At 33.0% G+C, this 20,783-nt stretch overlaps 4 protein-coding genes across 8 annotated transcripts; all 4 read right to left on the bottom strand.

Moving 5' to 3' along the window:
• Window positions 1–134: 134 nt before the first annotated feature.
• Window positions 135–3,589, bottom strand: Riok2 (RIO kinase 2). Its single transcript, XM_076768156.1, has 5 exons — window positions 3,314–3,589; window positions 2,988–3,129; window positions 2,524–2,902; window positions 2,153–2,437; window positions 135–2,069 (listed from the first exon to the last, which is right to left on the bottom strand). The coding sequence occupies exons 1-5, from the start codon at window positions 3,377–3,379 to the stop codon at window positions 1,394–1,396; spliced, it is 1,548 nt and encodes a 515-aa protein (XP_076624271.1). The 5' UTR covers window positions 3,380–3,589; the 3' UTR covers window positions 135–1,393.
• A 2,606-nt stretch (window positions 3,590–6,195) lies between these two features.
• LOC143343233 (uncharacterized) lies at window positions 6,196–10,111 on the bottom strand. Of its 3 annotated transcripts, none has more exons than XM_076767917.1 (3): window positions 9,792–10,111; window positions 8,294–9,453; window positions 6,196–8,205 (listed from the first exon to the last, which is right to left on the bottom strand). In XM_076767917.1, exons 2-3 carry the CDS (start codon window positions 9,197–9,199, stop codon window positions 6,286–6,288), a joined length of 2,826 nt encoding a protein of 941 aa, XP_076624032.1. In that variant the 5' UTR covers window positions 9,200–9,453; window positions 9,792–10,111; the 3' UTR covers window positions 6,196–6,285. The 3 variants fall into 3 exon arrangements, with proteins under 3 accessions (XP_076624032.1, XP_076624024.1, XP_076624040.1); XM_076767909.1 differs by having other exon boundaries at window positions 9,842–10,111; XM_076767925.1 differs by having other exon boundaries at window positions 9,865–10,111.
• A 565-nt stretch (window positions 10,112–10,676) lies between these two features.
• On the bottom strand, window positions 10,677–14,206 carry Abo (de-etiolated protein 1 abo). The gene is made up of 8 exons (XM_076767975.1): window positions 12,749–14,206; window positions 12,508–12,645; window positions 12,281–12,425; window positions 12,083–12,191; window positions 11,801–11,993; window positions 11,427–11,710; window positions 11,152–11,358; window positions 10,677–11,003 (listed from the first exon to the last, which is right to left on the bottom strand). Exons 1-8 carry the CDS (start codon window positions 13,154–13,156, stop codon window positions 10,820–10,822), a joined length of 1,668 nt encoding a protein of 555 aa, XP_076624090.1. The 5' UTR covers window positions 13,157–14,206; the 3' UTR covers window positions 10,677–10,819.
• On the bottom strand, window positions 13,930–20,579 carry Iru (E3 ubiquitin-protein ligase Iruka). Of its 3 annotated transcripts, none has more exons than XM_076768012.1 (9): window positions 20,415–20,579; window positions 20,027–20,224; window positions 19,248–19,382; window positions 18,968–19,161; window positions 18,409–18,516; window positions 16,636–16,808; window positions 16,430–16,545; window positions 16,231–16,328; window positions 13,930–15,592 (listed from the first exon to the last, which is right to left on the bottom strand). In XM_076768012.1, exons 2-9 carry the CDS (start codon window positions 20,108–20,110, stop codon window positions 15,526–15,528), a joined length of 975 nt encoding a protein of 324 aa, XP_076624127.1. In that variant the 5' UTR covers window positions 20,111–20,224; window positions 20,415–20,579; the 3' UTR covers window positions 13,930–15,525. The 3 variants fall into 3 exon arrangements, with proteins under 3 accessions (XP_076624127.1, XP_076624118.1, XP_076624135.1); XM_076768003.1 differs by having other exon boundaries at window positions 20,027–20,229; window positions 20,415–20,566; XM_076768020.1 differs by having other exon boundaries at window positions 16,636–16,796; window positions 20,027–20,229; window positions 20,415–20,565.
• Between the last annotated feature and the right edge of the window lie 204 nt (window positions 20,580–20,783).

Here is a 20,783-nt window from a genome sequence, read left to right as displayed (position 1 = left end):
AAAAATGCCGATTACGTATCGAAGGATGTGCGGAACTACTTTTACCCTTTCCCACCATTAAAAAAAGAAACTCTTTCGCGATCCTTTTCCCCAGAATAGAATTCGGTTATTTCTGGCGACAGACATGTGTTTTTAATAATTATAAAGTATCGTGGAAAGCATTTTTTTTCTTTTACTGTATAATATGCTTTATTTGTTTCCCCCCGCGAACCCGCAAACTCCCCGAAGTCCAATAGCCACTAGTTGAGAATCACTGCTGTAGATTAGTTTTGCATCGTTCACGCATACATCAAAATTAGTGATTCTTTTTCTCTCGGTTTCGTTCCACCACCGAATCACTATCAAATTGAACAAGCGAAAGCTTCAATCGCTCATCGATTCGGTTCAAAGGTCAGGATCGTTGATCCGTTGTGAAATAGAACGTTTATGGAAACAGAAAAATTTGGACAATCGTCGAGCAATCGAAAATAAATTATCATCGTAAGGACAACATTTCGGATATTATTTAACAAAATGTTTTCACTTAAGTTTTTGCATTTAACAATATTTCTTACGATAAATAAAGTTCACCGTTTATTTTTGCAAGGCACTTTTAATTTCGTATCTAATTGCAAACAAACTTAATGATATCTTATCTCCTCGACGTAAGATTCTATGTGGGTATCATGCAAAATATAAAAGCATTACAGAAATATGGAAAGTAACATTTAACATTCTCCATAAAACTGTGATTCTTTTATCTCTATGAACGAGATGTCATTGTTAGAAGGAATGTTTAAATCGTATTCAAATAACATTATGTAACGATCATCGGTTGTTTGTATATTTTTTCTTTTTTTCATTTAATGACATTATCATGCGAGATGCACGCATATAAACTGCCGCTAAAATATTTAGAGTTCTCTCTAATGTTTAAAATAGATAAATCTATTCCTCGCATATTAAATACACATTAAATGAACTTCTATAAAGAAGCGAAAATACGTTCGTATACGCCGCTTGGTAATGGAATACTACTGCCAGTTATTTACAACGGTATCAACGTCAAAACGAATAAATAATGTATAATCGTTCGCTAGAAGTAACACTTTAATACTCAAACGACCTCTTACTTAAACGCTTCGTCGATGCAATACGCACGTTCTGTAATTAGCGATCTCGTATATGGAACTGTTTATATCTTGATTATTTTTATGTGCGAGGGTTACAATGTTATATACACGATCGGTATTATCATATTACTCTTACAGTATGGTGAAAAAATAGATACAGGCACACCATCCTTTATCTTTGATCGTATTATCAGCATGTGAATAATGTACGATTCATGTGAGATACGAAACAGATGGGTAAGGAGAGAATTTAACATACTAAAACTTTATTATTATGTATTTTATTCCCATCCCCATATTCCCGTCGAATGCACAATCGTGTCCCTATTCTCTCTTCTGACTCTGGTAACCGCGTTCGCTTCACCTTTCGCAAGAGTTCTTCTCGAACGATCTTTCTTATCGCGTCGTTGTAACGTCAACTTTACTTTCCGTTTAATAAGTTCTGGTGCGATCGTGGCGGCCGTAGTGTTACTGTGCATACTTCTAGAATCACTAAATTCAGTACTTTCCTCGTATTCGTCTTCCGACTCGAACGTCTTTGCAGCAAAATGAAACGAATCGACGGATTCTTGGTTATCGTTTACATTACGATCGCACGATATTGGTTTCTCTGTATTTTCCAATGACCTATTTATATCGATATCTCTAACGCCTTCCTCTATAATTTGATTTTCCAAATAAGAAGTAACCAAATTTTCAGTCTCGTTTGTCTTCGATTCCGACGCAATCGTCTTTGATGCGCATGCAAATTCACTCTTCACAGAGTTTTCGAGTTCATGTTGCAAGTGACTAATTTCATTTTCGTTTACAGTTTCTTTCTCTTCGTCGATTCCCGCTGCTAACTGATCGACTTCCTCGTCTTCCGTTTCGACCAACCCCATTTCCCTTAGAAGATCCTTTTCCATCTGTTTAGTCAGACCACTGGCCTTAATTTCAGCGTCGATGCAATCTTCTCTCCTAACATAAATTATCGTCTATAAATATATAGGTCTGGATGGAACAAGTTGTTCTGTTTTTATTTTTCAGCTTTCATTACTTACGAAATGTCTTGAAACGTTGGATACAATTCGCTTTCGTAAGCAAACCGTCGTTTGAAAAAATCGCGAATGCAATTCACATCTCTATCGAAATACATCTTAGCGTCAGCGTGCTCGGTGGAGATCATCTGTGGAAAGTCAATCAGAATCACTTTCCCGCTGTTTGTCATCATGATATTAAATTCATTGAAATCGCCGTGGATAACTCCGTGATTTCCAAGTTTTACGATCATATTCATTAATTCGTCGTAAAGTGATTCGATGTCTTCCACTTCGTATACGCCACATCTACAATAAAAAATTATTTATTTAAACTTTATAGACGCGTCGAACAATATTACATATACGGTAGCAAAGTGTAAAATTTCGCTTACAGTGGTCCACCTTCAACCAGCTCCATAACAACGCAATGTCTGTTGAGATCGATTGGCTTTGGTACTGAAAATCCTCTATCAAAAAGTGCTTTCATATATGCAAATTCTCTTGTTGCAGATATTCTTGATAAATATAACCACGATGCCGATTTTCTATGCCCATAGTAATCTCTTTTACCTTTAATGTTTCTAAAACATGTTCTTCCTAACCTATGTAGCTTTAAACAAACTGGATTTCTTTCTTCGTCTGCAACTATATAAATATTGGATTCTTTTCCTACGCCTATTTGATTGCCGAACGAGGCAACGGTGCCTCGTTGCGCCAAAACTTTCAAAGCTAGGTAATCGTAACCAGCGTTTGTTAATCGATAACCATCGTCTAAAAAAATACAACATTTATAAATACTATAATATTGTTGTTTTAAGAAGAGATTTCAGTATTCATACTCCTTCATTGTACTAACAATGTTTTCCACGTTCGTAACTAAGAAGTCTATGTTTGCATAATTCTTTCATTAATTTATGAACACCGCCGTAACGCAGATTTGCTATCTGAGCAGCTAAAGATGCAGGGACAAGTTCATGATTCTTCATTCCCATCTCGATCTATAACATCAAATATCAATATAGAGAATTATTTAATAAACTTGTTTGTTAAAATATAAAGATCGTATACTCTAACATAACCTCAATACATATTGGACGCAATTAAAAGAAAAGTTAAACATATAATGAATGCAGTACGTTACATAGTTTAACTTTAGATAATTAACATTATACATATACTTACTGCTGTTAAGACACGGAAATCATCCTGTGTCAAATATCGTAAAATCGTCACGTTTAATTTGCCCATACTTGTTTTCACGTTATTCGTGGGAGCGTGTTTATAACATTAAAATCTTGTATACGATAAGTACCAAAAATGAAATTTGATTCACTTTTCTGATATGTATTCGAACGTGTATAACAGAAATTATATTTCAGAAAGCAACATTCCAAGTATTAAATACTTAATAAATTAGCAATTTCGAACTTTAATTGACTTTTTTGATTCGTGTAAAGATGGCTTGTTTATTAACACGTTGATTAAACGCTAAATCTTAAATATAACTTAAAAACAACAAATCAAACATTTTATGTAAAATTTATTCATTTCATTTCATGTATACATATCACAATGGTGTTAATACATTCGTACTATTAGTATTTTGATAATAATGAATGAATCGTTGTAAAAATTATTATCTCTATTATTACTGGAATAGAGAAGTCGAAATTTTTTAGATATTTTATTCGTGCTTGTCGTTAAAAACCATAATAGAAGTATACTACGAAAAGCATTACTAACGGCGTTGTGAAATATTATAGAAAATGTTAATGGTACAATTAAGTTCAAATATCGAGTAATACAAAATAGAAAAATATCGTATATCTAATTTATTAATTACAAGTAATTTATAGCTTATCAATATACATGCTACATTTCAAATAAAATTCATTAGACTTAAAAACATTAGGTTAATCGTTTCAAGTGCTAGATTATGTATACAATTCTTGCAATACAGTTTTCGTGTAAGTAGTGACAACATAAAAGAGAATAAGAAGTTTCAATTTAAAATGACCTTATTTTCTAACACCTATAATACAAAGACTGGTGTATTGCTCTGACGATATGCAAATTAAACTTCCAAATGCGAATGTTAACTTGCATACTGAATAACGTATTAAAATGATTTGATTAGGCCATTTCTAATAGATCAACGTATTTTAAAGGTTGAAACATTTTTATTTTGGACAAGTTTCTCATCAACAGTATCTATCTTGAATAATTTGTTTAGTATCGCATCAAACTTGAACGTGACGTACAGACAATTATTTTATACATATACGAGATCGTAAGTCATTTAGTTTATGAGATATTTTTTTTCTATGCCAAAAATATTTTTCACCATTAGTTATCAAACAGCTTAGACAAAATGTATTTACGTATTATTTATGTCGACTAAGAATCGGACTGTCTTGTGATATATCATAGGGAGGGAAATATTATTTCATTGAATATTTATTTCAGAAACATTGTAATAAAACACCTCTGATATTCTACCGAGCGTACATCGTACATACAGTAGACTCCCGTATAGAACGAATTCCTATAACACGTCAAAGATATTGCGACCAATATTTGTGTTATACGGGAGTCTATTGTACAATTGACGCAATAGTTAACACACTAGATTTACGGAAACCATCAATTTGACGGATTTCAGATTTCATACTTAATGTAACACAACGTTTATATATTATTTGTTAGCAATTTATGTTGAATTTGACTGATGTAATGATAACTATTTTAATATAACCGTCAACATGACGAGTTTTGAATAAAAATATGTGCAATCAGTGTCCGTAAATCTAGTGTTGATGCATCAAGTATGGCCGCTCTCATTCTATTATATATCAGTTAACATCAGCAATATTAGAAAAGGAAGACTGACAAGGAGAAGTCGCATCTGTAGAGTCGCCGATTTTATCCAAACTTCTGTATTCGTTATTCGTGAATAAAATTTGCCCAACTCTGAATGCAACTTCTCTTTGTGAGTAAAGTATGGTATCGAAAGATCATATTTATCGAGAACGCAAAGGATACAGTTCCACTGCTATACTCTATAACGCCCGATTGTTACTTGCTATACAGAATCGTAATGCACACGCGTATTGCAACAAAGATTACCATCTTCAAACTTCGCTTCCCATTATATTTTTTTTAACGATTTAATTATTTAAGTATTACTTAGTCAATTCGACTTTACATTATACGGATTACGTAAACATACTTAGATTAAGGCACTTAAAAATTGTTGAAACATAAAAAAGAAATATACTGCTATTACTGATAATACATATACTTTTATCAGAACTAACATTTATCTTAATCGGTGGCTCGTATAGAATTTCCGAAGATAACGTTTGAACAATGAAACTAAGAATCAATTGAAGGAATATGCGTACTGCTTTTATTCGTATCAATACATTACATAAATGCTATGAAACTTGAAAAAAAAAAAACTTTACACTAGAACAATGCTGAAACAATTAACAAAAAACACGAGAGTATCCTATTTGTTTTCCAGTCCCATTATTTTACGAATACTATTTCGCATAATGTTTCATCAAAATATATACAATTTAATGTTTATGCGGGACGAGACAATTGTACACAAAGCCAGTCTTAAAAATGGAGTCATCAAAATTCACTGGGAATTCTTAACAAATAACACGATTCTATGATTTTATCATAGATTCAATTGTTTTTTTTAGCACACCGCGTGTGCAAACGCGCTCGAACTATGCGTGTGCCACAATATTACTAAATGATACAGTAAATCACAATCAAAAATAGATATTGTCAGTTTGGGTATACGTGTTAGCGCAATGATTGTTAAATCGCAACATTCGCGATTTCGTATGTATATACATGAAATCAAGAATAAAAAGAAACTAACTTCGATACGGCGAAGAGCATGTATTAAAAGTGTTTGGAGCTGAATAGACTGATTTAAGCAGAAATCTAATTAAATCAATCTAGCCAGACAAAAAACTGCAGATGGTCAAAAACTTTCACCAAGTTTGTAAAAATGTATTCGATGTACGTATTACGTGTTAATCGTGTAGGAATTATTAAAACTACACTTACCACGTTACTAGTAAGTTATCTATTTTAAATCATCGGAAATCTTTACATCAACAACACCACCATCATTACTCCCGAGTAGTCTGTTCGTCCATATAAACTAATTCCTCTTTGTCTCCAAATATTGATCCATCGTCCGACAATTCGTTCGTATCGATCGTGAAGTCGTGCTTCTTTTGATCCCGAACTTTTTTATGCGATCGCTTAATAGATGTTTCTTGCAATACTCTAAGATAATTCTTCGCCTTGAAACTATTCGGTGGCGTCACATTTTGTAACGCCGTTTTTGGATGAGTAGTCGACAAGTTCTGGTCGCTGGCGGAACTGCTGCTCAAACTTTCAAAGTTATCATGGTCGATCGATTCATCGGTGACCGATTTATTTGCATCGTATACCGCGATACTATCGTCCGAAAGTTCCAATTTCTCACATATCTCTTTTTTAATATTCTCCGACGAAATCTGGCCCTTTCCCTCGCAAAGATTATTTCTAATCAAGTCGAAGCCTTTTCGTAAAATATTTCCAGATTTATTCTTCTTGTGCGATTTTTTAATGGAATCTAAATTGTTATACAATTCTTCGGTCGACATATTCCTTGGCGTCGATCTGCCAGTTTTATCGTTAGAACTAACGTTATCGGATTTTACCGTCGCGAGATGATTTTCTCCCGATTTCATGTAATTTTCCTGAAGGCTCGGAACGGGCGTTAAACACCTCGAGAAACTGATATTCGCGATGGCTTCTTCTGAAATTTCATCACTCCCGGAAGGTAAATCATAAAAATGTAAATATTCTTTCGCGGCCGGTGCAATTAAAGATCTTTTTCTTTTAAGTGGTGTAAAAATTTGAAATTCCTCCCGAGACACATCGCACTCTTGCAATTCAGAATCGCACGATACATTTGCATCACGATCCGATGACGTGTTCAACGATATTTTTCTTTTGCTTGGAGATGATTTATCCGACGACATGTTAAGTAGATAACTAGAATCGTTAGAGTTTGCAGTGTTATCGAAATCCGAAAGATCTTCCATGCTCTTTTTATATCCGAACCCATCGTCGATATCGAACGCCTTATCCTTGGTATCCCTATCGAAATCTATTTCTTTGTTAAAATATTCTTGTCGTTTCAAAAATCCAGATAATATTTTTGTATGTTTATCTTTCTTGTGCGATCTTTTAACAGAACTGAATTGCGACAGTAATAATCTGCTGGAATTGACCTTTTCAGGTGTACACGCTCGTTCTACCTCTGATGTATCAACATTATTCTCATCCACGATTAATTTACTTTCATCGATGCTTTGATCTTGCTCAGAATTTTCCAAGCAGTCCCTGTCGTCTTGTTCCGCGACCTCAAGTTTACACGGTAAAACTTTTGAACTAAAAAATTGCTTTCTATTTGCGCCCTTATTCTTTTTATGAGATTTTTTTATGGAATCATAAGAAATTTGTTGTAAAATATTTACACGATTCTCCGGAGTAATAGATTTCTGCGATCCCGGTAAGACTTCCGCCGTTAATACTGGGGTCACTGATCTAACTTCAGTCTTAGCGTCAACATCATAACCGGATGAATTTTCTGTCTTAATGTCAATCGTTTTTTGAACGACTTCACTTTGGTTCAAAGTGTGGGCGTCCAACAAATTTTCTACTTCTTCTTTTTCTATTTTAATACAACACTTAGGCTCATAGAACTCGGGCAGTACAATGTTACTATTTGACATACAATCAGACTCGGTTTTAGGTTCCTGTAAAATATTTTTCAGTTCCTCTGTGTAGTCAAAAAGCGAGCCAGTGTCCGAAATATTGTCTTCTGAATTGTACAACGGTACATATTCCGAATTAGAGTTTCTGCTAGAAGATCGATCTATAGTCTCAGAATGATCAATTGGTTTTTTATACAGAGTTAATTCAGATCCGGCTATTTTTTCAAAATTGCTTGCAGGCTCGGGTATACAATGCCCGCTGCGTCTTGATGATCTTTCCTGTGTGACATTATATTATTATAATCATGCAAAGGGTAAAAATTGTTCGCTAAATAGAAAGGATTATAAAAAAATTGTATTTTTTTACCTTTTTATGACTTCTTTTAATAGCACTCATACTTTCAGGAACTATACGAATTAGATTTTCAGGAGTGCAGGGTCTATCGTCGTCGTTATCGTGAAATTCAAGATACAAATTTCTCGATGTATTCGTTATGACATTGTCCAAACACTTGGACCTGCCTTTGATACATTTTAACGACTGTGAACTGGACGTTGCGGTGATGTATACAATATTATCGATAGTTTCTTTTAGCCGACTACGTAATAATGGTGTAAAACTAGGCGAATTCAAAGATTGTTTGCTTAATTTCGTATTGGGCGTAGAAAAGTGCAATGTCTCGTGTTCTTTTGCGCTATGTTGCGACGGTGTCTCGTTTTGATTTTCATCGATAGATTCGGAAGATGTAAATATTAATTTATTGTTCACAGAATCACTTGAATCATTATCAAAGTTTGATAATTTATTTGAGACAGACAATGGTGAACCAAAGTTTAAACTCAAAGACTTTCTTATGCTTTTTTTTGGAGGCATAAATCTTTTCACGCTAGGAGTTACATTAAAATTTAGCGATTTTTTTATTTTTGTTCTTCCATAATACGAGGGACTGGTGTTACTACTCAAAGCTTTCATTATTTTAGCAGACCTAGACAGGTGTTTGTCTTCTTCAAAAGAACTGTTTTCTGAACTAGAGTTGTGAATATTTGAATCAAAATTCAATGATCTATTTATCTTATATCGATCGAAACGTTTGCTTCTACGCGGAACCGATCTACTACATGATATGTATCTATGCTTCAACAGCAATTTTTTCTCATCTAAAGGACACCAAGGAAGAAAATATTTTTTATCCATTTCTGTACTGCGCGTATTATAGTCTTTTTTGCTTTTATCGTCGTTCATTTTTCTAGCTGCTATAGGATCATCGAACATAATTTTATTCGTTATATTTCAAGTGTAGAGATTAATATGTAAACATGCAAATAAAATCACCATTGATTTATAAATAACTGCAGATGCAAAAATGATCCTTTCGCTTAGAAGAAGTGAAAGAATCTTAATAATTACTGAGCAATAGCAACAATAAATTAATATTCAAAGTATTCCATGACCTGCTTCCAGAGTAACAAAATATATACTTAATTTTGATAATCTTCCAAAGTACATGTGGCTCCTATACTATAATGCTGCAACAAAACAGAAAAAATATGATTATAGTTTACAATTTTTGGACCATCTAACAAGGGGTTAATAAAATTAAACTTCGTGAAATTCGGTCAAATATTACGTGCTAAGACGTGCTTTCGAATTTTCATGATTACTGATTTACTATTATTAATTATAAATCATTTTGTAGTGCCGTGCGGTACTTGTAAATATACACATTTGCATTTATGCATACATAGTATACGATTGCACGTCACTACAAAATGCACGAACGATGCAATGCGTGTATGGTTAAAACACGTTTTAATAGATATTCTTAAATAAAAGAAACACTGAATATGTTTGCAAATAAAATTACCTAAATATTGTAAATTACGAAATAAAGGAAATGTAACATTATTTGCTTACAATTTTAAGTTATCAATTCTTACGAAGTAATATCAGCTTGTCGTCTTAGTCATATATAGCACAAACGTGAAGCATGGAAAGATAGTTTCTTTTTCATTACACTTCCTTTCCTCTTGTATAAATATATATATACATATATGTGTATATTAAATCATGAAATTCAACCACAGTTTTTACTATGTATACGAAACAAATAAAAGATTCACACAATATAAAATAGTAGACCCAAATATCACGCGTTACAACTTTACACGCGACGTAGCATGGCTTCTATAAGCGTTCTCTAACATGTTGCTTCGTCTTTTTTTATTACTTGATAGTGTGTACAATAGATGGCGTCGTTGTCTCCTTTACAAATAATTACCCAAACTGCACCGTAATGTTGGTATTCCTCCATGCGAATTAGAGGGTTTAGTCAGAGGGAAGCAAGCTTTATCGTCTAGTGACGCATTTCTAAATAAGAGGTAAGAGCTCGTTTTCACACCATGTACCACAGAGTAACATACAGAGGCGATACTTTCCAGTTGTTGCAAAACCAAATTTGAGAATGCATGCACATAAATAGTTCAATAGGAGTCATAAATGACCACGTACTTACTCTCTAGTACGCTAGTATGTTTCACCAATTGGAAATCACCAATGTCGACATTCCATCAATCGAAAGGCTTTACGTCTTGCGACAGATGCAATGACCTCATATGTACATAAAGGAACGTTTTCATTAGAAAATTATTATATTTCATACATAATGCACATAACTGTTATACTCGAAGAGTATGAGTAAATTACAAATTTGATCAACTTTAATTTCTTAATAAAATTACGAACATATTGAAAATGTTTCGTGAATACTTACATCTACACTCAGTAATCATTATTAAAACTGTACAACAAGATTGCTTTTATTGAAAAAGAGGAGGTAAAGAGGGTAAAGATCAGATGAATGGTAATGAAATTTCTACATATTTCGATGAGACATTAAACATGCCTGACGTGAAAACTGACAATATATTCAGCGTTTGTTCGCTGAACAGAAATAGCAAATGGATCCGTAGGGTGGAAAGTAAATGCAACCAACCGTCTTGCAGCCGTGGGTGTGGTACGGCCTAACATTCCCGCGTACATTCGAAACTTTAAAAGACCGGAGTCTCGAGCATAAAATCTGCGAAACAAATATAAAAAAATGTTGAACGACACTATTGTCTATTGATAAAATTTTATTAATAGACAACATTCTACTTGTACTACACGGCGCAATAGCACTATACGACACGGTTTTCAAAATTAAACTCATGAAGATTAAATAATACCGTATAGGGTGTTCTCCACATGCTTTTGGACGTTCCATCATAGACACCCATTTGTCGTCATAACAAAATAAGGACAAGTCCAGATACGGGGAACTAGAGTAAGATTGAGCGCATATGGGCAACTGAGCAAGTAATCTTTTTGTAGCTTCCGTGACACCGCCATATCTAGCACTTACAATCGTTTGTTTGAATCTTTGCTGTAACAGTCTGCAACAAAATTACAAACTGTCACGGCTTGTACTTGGAGTACAAGTATTATATTATAAATATAATACCTTGCATATATATTATTAGACGGAGAGCACATGTATTGACAATCTGTGCTCATTCTAGCATTTCTGAAAAAATCACTGAAGTTTTCGAACTGTGTTAACAATTGTGTGGACGCGTTATCGTAAGCAGCTAATATTTTAGCTGAAACCATGTCATAAACAACTAAAAGTGCAGGCTGCGCATTAGGTTCGTTTGCTTGAAGCGTCGCCACTTCTTCACTGGCAAATCTTACAAGTATGTGATTTGTGTCTAATAACTGCATCTTCCACATTCGTAACGCGTTTAACTGAAATATTAACTTATAAGCATTTTGTCGGCTAATAAGTATTGTAAGTACTTGTTACAATACGCGTAGTCAGCACGTCTTCTACGATACCTGATCGAAGTATTGATAGAAACGTCTTAATTCATACGGATCCTTTGTCGTATCGCTAATGTACGCCGCTCTTTTGTACAGATAAACTAGTAACTTGTGTTTAAGGCTATTTATTGTAATGTCTCTAAATGGACGGGAATTTACTCCTGGACAGGCGCTTGTAACCAAATAAGCGTCGTCCTCTAAACAGAACCTGTTGTAAATTAGAGACTATCACCAACAACACAGTGTAGTAATAACAACTGATACAAGCCAAAAGACATTTTTGTAATTAAACAATACCTTCCTATTGTTCTGACATTGATAAACATTCCATCAAGAATTTGAAATATATGAATAGTTTGATGTTGCACAGACAGCACTGCTAATATATCTTTATACAAATAAAGACCTGTATAGGGAAAGTATATTCCTGTTATTTTACATATTGGATTCTCTGTGCAAATTGTTTCCAAATAATGTTTAACCATAAATCTGTACCTTGGTTGTGAGATAAGTATATTTTATCTACTTTAAAATGTCTGGTATCACATAGTTTCCCACCGCGCAGATCAACTAGATGTAAACTATAATCTTCAAGAGGTGATCTAGGATTTGGAGTTAATGCTTCATTGTTGGAATAAATCTTAAAAAAGAAAATTTTATACAATATCAAATATCAATATCAAATAAACAGATATTTATTAATTCATCAAAAAGATATATACCTGATAAAAATGTGGTCTCAGTTCATCTGGAATATGAGCAGCTGAGCCTACAATTACATAACGGCCATCATCTGTAAATAGACTGCATTCTCTGTTTAATTGTTCATTACTTTGAACTACATTTACAATCCATTTTGCCTACAAATATTATTAAACATTGATTTTTAGTATTTTAATAACTGTTTATCATCCCCAAGGTAAACTAAAGTTATAGTAGACAAGTGAAACTATTGCAATGTACCTTGAAAAATCGACTAAAGATATTACTCCTAATTTGAAAACTACATTCATCGTTCTTGTGGCCAATGTATTCACCTTCACAGTTTGCTAATAAATCAGCAGCAGCAGATGCACCACGATACTCATAAACTTCTATAGAAGTTTGATCTGCGCTGAAGGCTATTAAATAACGTCCATCCGGACTAAATTTTCGTAGAAAACACGGCGGTTTTTCTACGTTCATTATAGTAAAATTTGGAAATACATTTTGGTAAAATTGTCTAGCATTATGCACATGCGTTCCTGGATAAGGGCATCCAAATGTTTCACGACGTTTTAAGCGTACAACAATATTTTGCGGGCCTATTTTACGAGGCTCAATAGGACAAGGTTCTGTCACGTATTCGATCTTTGCCTCCTTTTCAGCCATTCCTTACGAATGTTCCAAATATACATCACAATATGCATTTCACTCAACGCACAAGTATTCTATTTTCTATTCAATTCGATCGAAACATTTTGGTTGGTTATGTTCGACATTTTACGCGATTAATATGCTTAAATTACAAAATTTGTAACCAATTTTACGTTACATTGTTTCTCGCAAACAGTTCTTTTATATACATAGTTTCGTTAGTTTTTTAGTTAAAAACTTAGTATTAATAATTAAAGTACATTTAACGATCAACTTTGATCACTTTCTATTCTCCTACACGAATACAAGTTATCTATTCTGACAATTTACACTCACTAGTTTTACAATTGCGATGTAATTTTAAACAAAGAGATGACAATTTTCTTTCATTTTTAATTGTTATGCTCGTAAATATTACATCATGATCATACGATTTATGTTATGCCAACTCATACGAGCAGAATGTATCAGTATGTGTGTTAGTTTAAATCGTGTACCGATTAATCGTCTTTAAGATATTATTTCCTGACAAAATAAAAATATCGTTTAAAACGTAATGAATTAAATAAATTGGAATGTTCATAAATAAAACAGATGCAAATATGTATTTACAACTTTTTGTATTTCACACATTTTTCGTTTGTTATTACATTAAACATTTGCGGTATCTTTACAAGATAGTTACACATTAACATTTTTAAATAACACAGATTGTGTAATAATAGTAATTATCAAAATATTCTGGAAATGTTTTTGTACTATCTAGTGAATAACCATCATACTTGGGATGTTTTGAACATAAGCCATTTATTTATTTTTAAAATCGTTTACAATCTTTCCGCGGTTAAATTGAGATTTACTCATCAGAACCGAATACAAATTATAGTTTCCTCAATTTTGTTTGTTTTCTTTTTGGTTTTGTTATGTTTAGAAGTGAGCAATATAAAAAATTAAAGTGCATTTTACATTGTATTAAACGACTCGAAACAAATTAAACTTTATCCACCTACAGAGATATAATATTATACTTTATTATGTTCTAGATAATATGGCAAATTGAAGGAGCGTTCGATCTTGGTATCGCCAGTAGTAAACAATCTCAGTCGTGTAATATATTAATAACTATAAATGTAAACATAATACGTAGCCATCTCTAACCACTATTCACAATGCCTACTATATTCGCATATTTATTGTACTTAAATTCTTTACCGACTGTGAACTACAAGCGAACAAAGACTTGTATTTTACCGTCCTCCATGAGGGAATTTTAAGATACACTGACAAAGTCGTACATCACGATTTAAACTTTATGTCGCGTATCTACGATCGACTTTGCGAATCGATTTGATGATGACTGATGGAAAAAACTACTTTCAATAAAAGTACAAATATCGAAATTGTTTCATGCTGTAAATTATTCACAATGATTTTCTATTTTGCATGATTTAGTTATTAAAATATTTACTTATATATATACATATATGTATATATATGTATATATACATACGTATGTCATACACCAGTATAAACCACGATTATTCTTTTATTGGTGTCGTTCAAAATAAGATGTATGAATAATAATTTGTACAAAAAAAAAAAAGAAAAAAAAAAATTACTGGTGCAAGGAGATGGACTTTAAATAGACAAAAAAACTATAATGATTCGATTTCGAATGTATCGAAAACTCAGAAGAATGTATAATACAGTTAATTGTATTAATGTAAACTGTATATGATATCATTCATGGTTGAAGAGGAAATTTGCTATAACATTTGATGCGCTGAATTTGCACATGAATTTTCGACTGAACTGTACAAAATGAAAACCACTAACGTTCATCGCATAATTCTTATATGTAATACACTTTCTATGCTTGAGTTATATTACAATGTTTACCTTTTTAAATATTATTCTGCTACATTAAATTTATTAAACATTAAAATCCGAAATGTTTTATAAATAAACGCACATATCTTTTAAAATTTTTAGACACGTTTGTTTGGGAAACTTAATAAACTGTGCTTTGTTGTAAACTATAATAGCATCTATATAATAACAATGGTTATTTCAACTTTAAATACGTATGCACGCATACATTTTTTCTTTGACTTGTGGTGATCCGCACCTTGATATAATTCATTCGAAGTAACATATGCATGTTGTAACTCGATACTCCATTATTCTTTATGATTTACAATTACATTGTTGATTAAGGTATAAAGCTTGAAATTTATGTTAGCATCGGGATACAATGTTTACGAAGTATATAAGCATTGCTGGAGTCAACAGTGCCAGGAAATAAACCTGAAGTGAAAAACAGATATGTGTGGTGTGTATACTTGTGTGTCCTGCTAGGTAGAGAAAGCGTCAAGATTGGATAATCAATCTAAACTCTCACTCGTTGATGATGTAGACGATGAGCTAGTACTGCTTGATTCATTCGCTGCCCTAAAAAATAAATAAACGCGTTTAAATAATCTTTTTAATCTCAAACTAAAAGGATATTTAACTCTTTGAGTTCGATTGTTAAGATAATCTGCCATCCGAGGGTTAAAGCAATCTAAGTTATTATCCTCTGTTTGTACAGGATGTTCTATTCTATACGATCCATGCGATTATCTTTGAAATTAATAGAACTTAACCTTGAACGATTTTGCAAATAGATAAAAAAGGTAGATAGCTCCGCTTAAAAAAACAAGGGTGACCTTGAAATATCGGAAGGGCCTCCACCTGGAACAAAGTTATACCACCACCATAAGATCTCTACCTCGAAATAAAGTAACATTCATCTGAAACATTCTTTTGAAACATCATTAGTTTCTTGATAATCGCATGGATTAAAATGAGACGTCCTGTATACGTTCATGCAGATTATGAGTGCATATGTACGCTCAGTAAAGATCGTCGCTTTGAAATGCTGTTAGCCGCAGTACTTGTTACTACTGGTGGTGATCGTTCGTGTAAAGCTTTCAGCGTCATACTTCGTACTCAAAGGGTTAAAATTTTGTATGCGTTTGAAATTAGTGAAAATTGTTGCTAATTTTAAGTTAAGTCAATTATTATGCGAAACAAGATTTTCGTTGTACCTAAACAGGGCTGCTAAGCTAGATCCAACAATATCTTGATTTGCTTCTGGAGAGGTTTGACCTCCTAATCTCTGTCTACAAATAGGGCAAGTCCTATGCTAAAAAAGGAAAGAGAAAGAAATCATGAACAATAGAATGTTATATGCGTACTAATAAGAAAAAAAGAATTCATTACTTCGCTACAAGCTTTTTTTCTTACCAATTCTAACCATGGTACAATGCACGGCGAGTGAAATAAATGTTGACAGGGAAGTTGTTTGACTGCTTCCAAAACTCTGAAGTCCTCCCAACAAACAGAACATTGAAGTTTACTATCTACAGATAGTAAAAGACAATACATCAGAAACAATTTAAAAAACGAATGAAATTTTCTACCGTCTAAATTTTGACGTAATTTATACTTACCAACTTGACACTGAGTTACAGATGTAGTTGGTATTTCATCGATTTGTTTCCTTGGCAAAGGAGGTGGCCCGGCTCCATCCAGTTGATTTAACATTTGTGTTACAATTGCATCCAAACCTTCCTGACCCCAAACATAATCTCCGGGATTTCCCAAGAACAGTCTAATATTGAATCTACATTATTTTGTTTTATTTTAGTAATACTAAATATTGAATAAAACAACGACTTTTTATCCTGGGTGAACAAGCTTTTTAGCAATTCTCCTTGTAGTAATACTTTGCAGTTTGTATACTCACCACAAATGATTCTGTCATATTGTACAGAAGCACAAACGGTACTAGGCATGTTTTAACTCCTAAGTAGTAGTCTGTGTATCATTGATCTTATGCATCTATTGATTTCTATGCATCTGTATAATACGAATAGAATTGTTTAAGGTGACTGTACACCCGGCGACAATGATTTTCTCACTGAAACAATGTATCACCAGCCACATGACAAAGAGACTGATTAGTTCGGAGATGCGTTTAGCGTGATGTACAGTAGTCTCCATCTTAACGGAGATTCGGCACAAACTGCAGACGTTAAAGTGGGGACTACTGTATTCTGTTTAAGTAACAAGGATCACTATCACCGGTTGCATAGTACGTGAAACAAATACAGTTTTTCCTTGAGAACAAATATGTTTCTCGTTACTGAAAAGCTATTTATTGATTATAAAGCCTTAGTTATCTATCTAGATTGAGTCTATTTCTATTTTTTGTCACTGGACTGTCTAACAATACTATATGGCGTCTACAATAGCTATCCTGTTTGAGGCACTCGGATATTTAAAGTTCTAGCATCAAACATAGATCGCTCGAGGCCTACTCCTGAATCGTTAGTATCTTATAATCAACGATATTACCATTTTTATACCATATAGTTTTTGCGAGCTCGCTATATTTGTTTCACTATACATGCATATATATTAACGCATTTGTCGCCACGTCGATTACTTACGCGGCGACAACGATTACTTACAAGGTTATTTAGATGTTTGTTTCTGACCTATTGCTTTAAATTATTCTAACAAAAATAATTTACTCGATGTTCGACAAAAAACAAACCAGGATTACTATGTAACGATTTATGCTTCTCAAGCCTATTAGCATGCTTTACTGTATGCAATACAGTCATAAAATTCAGGTAATTTTTGCTCTATAGAAGAGAATAGATACGTACGATTTATATTGTACTTGCTCGCGCACGCACACACTAAACATTCTTACCCACATACATGCGGTTTCAAAAATGTGGAACACAAAAAGAAGAAAAAGCAAAATACTACAGATTATGTACAATGCACCTTTATCATAATAATAAATAAATATTTGAGAAACACATATTAAGCATTGGTTTTTTACACGCACGGAAATAAGCAAGCTTGCAATAGGCAAGAAATTAGATACTATCAAAACTGCAAGTGCATTCAACTTATAATTTCATTGCAATGGCTATCATTTAAATCTATATTCCTACATAGTATGGTATTATTTATTTAAGACTAATACAAAATCCCGTTTTGTATGCCGAACAACAAAGTTTTAGATGCACATACAATATGAATTAAAAATTGCTCTTGAATTCACTCAGGATAACAACTACATAACTAGCTTATTAACACTATTCAAATGTGTGTAATGTATTTCATGAAATATGATATACATATGTGCGCACATAAAAAGTACAGTTAATAACAAGCAAATAATAAAAATTTAATGTTGTACATACACAGGTGGTTGTCTATACTGTGGATGACCTGGACCTGCTCTTGCGAGATGAAGTAGAAAATCTTGTAATAAGTTCGGTAGAAATCTAGCTTGCGCTCCTCGACGACGACTGTTTGATGCAAAAAAATTAACCAATTGCACTTACAACTTAGTTTCATTTTATTATTTATCAATTACGTTATGTTGTGTTTATAGTAAATATAAAATGAATAAAAAATATCAAAAGATATCAGAGAAAATAATTCAATTCTACTATCGCAAGAAATGGCGTGAATATGTTAATATAATTCTCAAATGAATTTAAGTTGATGATATGTTTACATGGTTTTTTTTACTTATGTAATGCTTGTAATGTTTAAAAAATTAATTGAGAAACATAAGAGAATTTTCTTGTTGATCATAATTTGGATTTTGTGCATGCAATTAAATTTAAATCAACTACAAGTATCTCCCGAATTACACGGTTAATTAGTTCAGCGTAAGTCGAAATTCGCGTAACACGTGGGATACCTGTACTTGGATTATCAGAAATTGTATAAATATCTTGAAAAACACCATACCTGCCAGAAAGGCTGGTGTCGGAATTAGTTCTAGTCCAATTCACTCCTCTTCTACCAGCAGGAACATTATTTCTGTTGGGAGCATTTGCCGTTGGTCTAGGACTAGGTAGATGCAATGTCAGTTCTGGTAACTCATCAAATTCTAACTCATCATGTTCTAGGTCATAGTGTTCTAAGTCATTCAAGTTTGGGAACTGCACAATAAACATTCAATTAATTTTAGGATCATGATCTAAATTAGCAAATGAATATATTAAAAAGAACTAAGAACTTTTCTTACATTATACGTTGATAAATCATCAATATCACCTAAATCTTCAATTAAGTGACTAAAATCTATTCCTGAGCTACTGTCATTACTACCACTTTCTAATTCTTCTATGAAACCACTTGCACATCTTGGACATGTGTAATCCTGAAAAAGAATTAAACAATATAACAAACAGGTAAACAATATAAAATAAATAATTTTATATAACTTTAAGTTTATATCGTACATATAATAAAACAAACATAAACATATTGGCAAATGAAAGGTATGTACAAGATACTTGATGCTTTGTACGTATCTGTCAAAAAGAGTATACTCACAAATTTAATAGATTCATATATACTAATTATTTGTCTTTTTTTATGTCCCTTAAAGATAGGAAATGCACAGCATACTGTTAGTACTTCTTTAAAGTTATTAATCATAAAAAATACTATCGAAATGAATCATAGGCTCGAGGAGATACGTTTGAAGTAATCAGGAAATGAAGACTATTCAAATTAAACGGTTTCTGACGTACATAAATTTCACGTGAAAGCCGTGCCATTTTTACAATGCACAAACGTTAATCGATCATAACAATACGGTTGTGTAAAGTAAGAATTTACCAAGGTATTTAAGAATAATAGCATGTATAAAACCGCTTTCCCATCCCGGAACGGAAAGCAAGAAAAAACGTTTCACGCGTGATATCGAATGACAGATCGAAACAAAAGATTTGGAATTTCAGAAAAAGAAATACATCAAATTGACGATTATAATTGTAAAAAATGTATAAGTATACTTACAGGTAGTAAACCTTCAATTTCGATATTGCATCTGTGACAAAAAAATCGGGACAGTGAAGACCCGTTCATAACGGCTTCCGCCATGTTTTACGTGTCCTCCTTGTTCCTCTTGCCTATTTCTGACTATCGTGGTTCACGGTGGATTGTAACCCGTCACAACTCTTCGTGTAGTTGATTGCGTTTAAGCGAATGTCGAATCTGAGCTGGAAAACTACTGATTTTAGGTGATACCTTTGCATAGCACGAGATGGCGTCCGATTAAATTAGTCGATTGCGCATCAACGCCTTGTTGTTGCATTCAATTGCAAGTGTTCGATATTATTTTTCTTATTTTCTTACTTCTGTTGGTACTTTGAATTTATATCTCGACAAATCATGCGTTACCTACCTCTTGTGACTTTTATTTTTCGATGTCTGCTCGAAGAATATTCACGGGATCGTTTTACGGATAAAAAATACTTTCAACTAGCAACCTTTAAATAAAAAAAAATAAACACTTTTTCCTCTTGACCACACTGAAAGTCTTTTATTTTCCATAATATGAGAAATATCGAAACTGTAAAATTGATTGCTTTATCGACTGTCACGTGTGTGCATATCGTGTGTAAACTCCAAATATATCTTGACGAAAAGCATCTTCTATAGGTTAGGTCATATGCGCACGCACGCGCGTGAAATGCGTATATTAAAAGTTAGACACCATTCTTATTTTTTGAAAGAAAACATTCCTCGTTTAGCTACATCGCAAGAATAGTAA

Source organism: Colletes latitarsis, chromosome 1 (genome assembly GCF_051014445.1).
Source record: "Colletes latitarsis isolate SP2378_abdomen chromosome 1, iyColLati1, whole genome shotgun sequence".
In the NCBI taxonomy this organism is placed as follows: domain Eukaryota; kingdom Metazoa; phylum Arthropoda; class Insecta; order Hymenoptera; family Colletidae; genus Colletes; species Colletes latitarsis.
Note: the sequence above shows the minus strand (reverse complement) of the source record. Positions and strands in the feature narration are given on the sequence as shown.

Excerpts from the sequence above, each read along its gene's own strand:
- Riok2 (XM_076768156.1), bottom strand. The coding sequence starts at position 3,379 with ATGGGCAAATTAAACGTGACGATTTTACGATATTTGACACAGGATGAT. Across the intron at positions 2,903-2,987 it reads TTACGAACGTGGAAAACATT|ACGATGGTTATCGATTAACA; the intron begins GTTAGTACAATG and ends GTATTTTTTTAG. Across the intron at positions 2,070-2,152 it reads CCAACGTTTCAAGACATTTC|GAGAGAAGATTGCATCGACG; the intron begins GTAAGTAATGAA and ends AATTTATGTTAG.
- LOC143343233 (XM_076767917.1), bottom strand. The coding sequence starts at position 9,199 with ATGTTCGATGATCCTATAGCAGCTAGAAAAATGAACGACGATAAAAGC. Across the intron at positions 8,206-8,293 it reads TTAAAAGAAGTCATAAAAAG|GAAAGATCATCAAGACGCAG; the intron begins GTAAAAAAATAC and ends AATGTCACACAG.
- Abo (XM_076767975.1), bottom strand. The coding sequence starts at position 13,156 with ATGGCTGAAAAGGAGGCAAAGATCGAATACGTGACAGAACCTTGTCCT. Across the intron at positions 12,192-12,280 it reads ATACTTATCTCACAACCAAG|GTCTTTATTTGTATAAAGAT; the intron begins GTACAGATTTAT and ends TTCCCTATACAG. Across the intron at positions 11,994-12,082 it reads AATGTCAGAACAATAGGAAG|GTTCTGTTTAGAGGACGACG; the intron begins GTATTGTTTAAT and ends AATTTACAACAG.
- Iru (XM_076768012.1), bottom strand. The coding sequence starts at position 20,110 with ATGGCGGAAGCCGTTATGAACGGGTCTTCACTGTCCCGATTTTTTTGT. Across the intron at positions 18,517-18,967 it reads GACACCAGCCTTTCTGGCAG|TCGTCGTCGAGGAGCGCAAG; the intron begins GTATGGTGTTTT and ends TGCATCAAACAG. Across the intron at positions 16,546-16,635 it reads TGTAACTCAGTGTCAAGTTG|ATAGTAAACTTCAATGTTCT; the intron begins GTAAGTATAAAT and ends TACTATCTGTAG.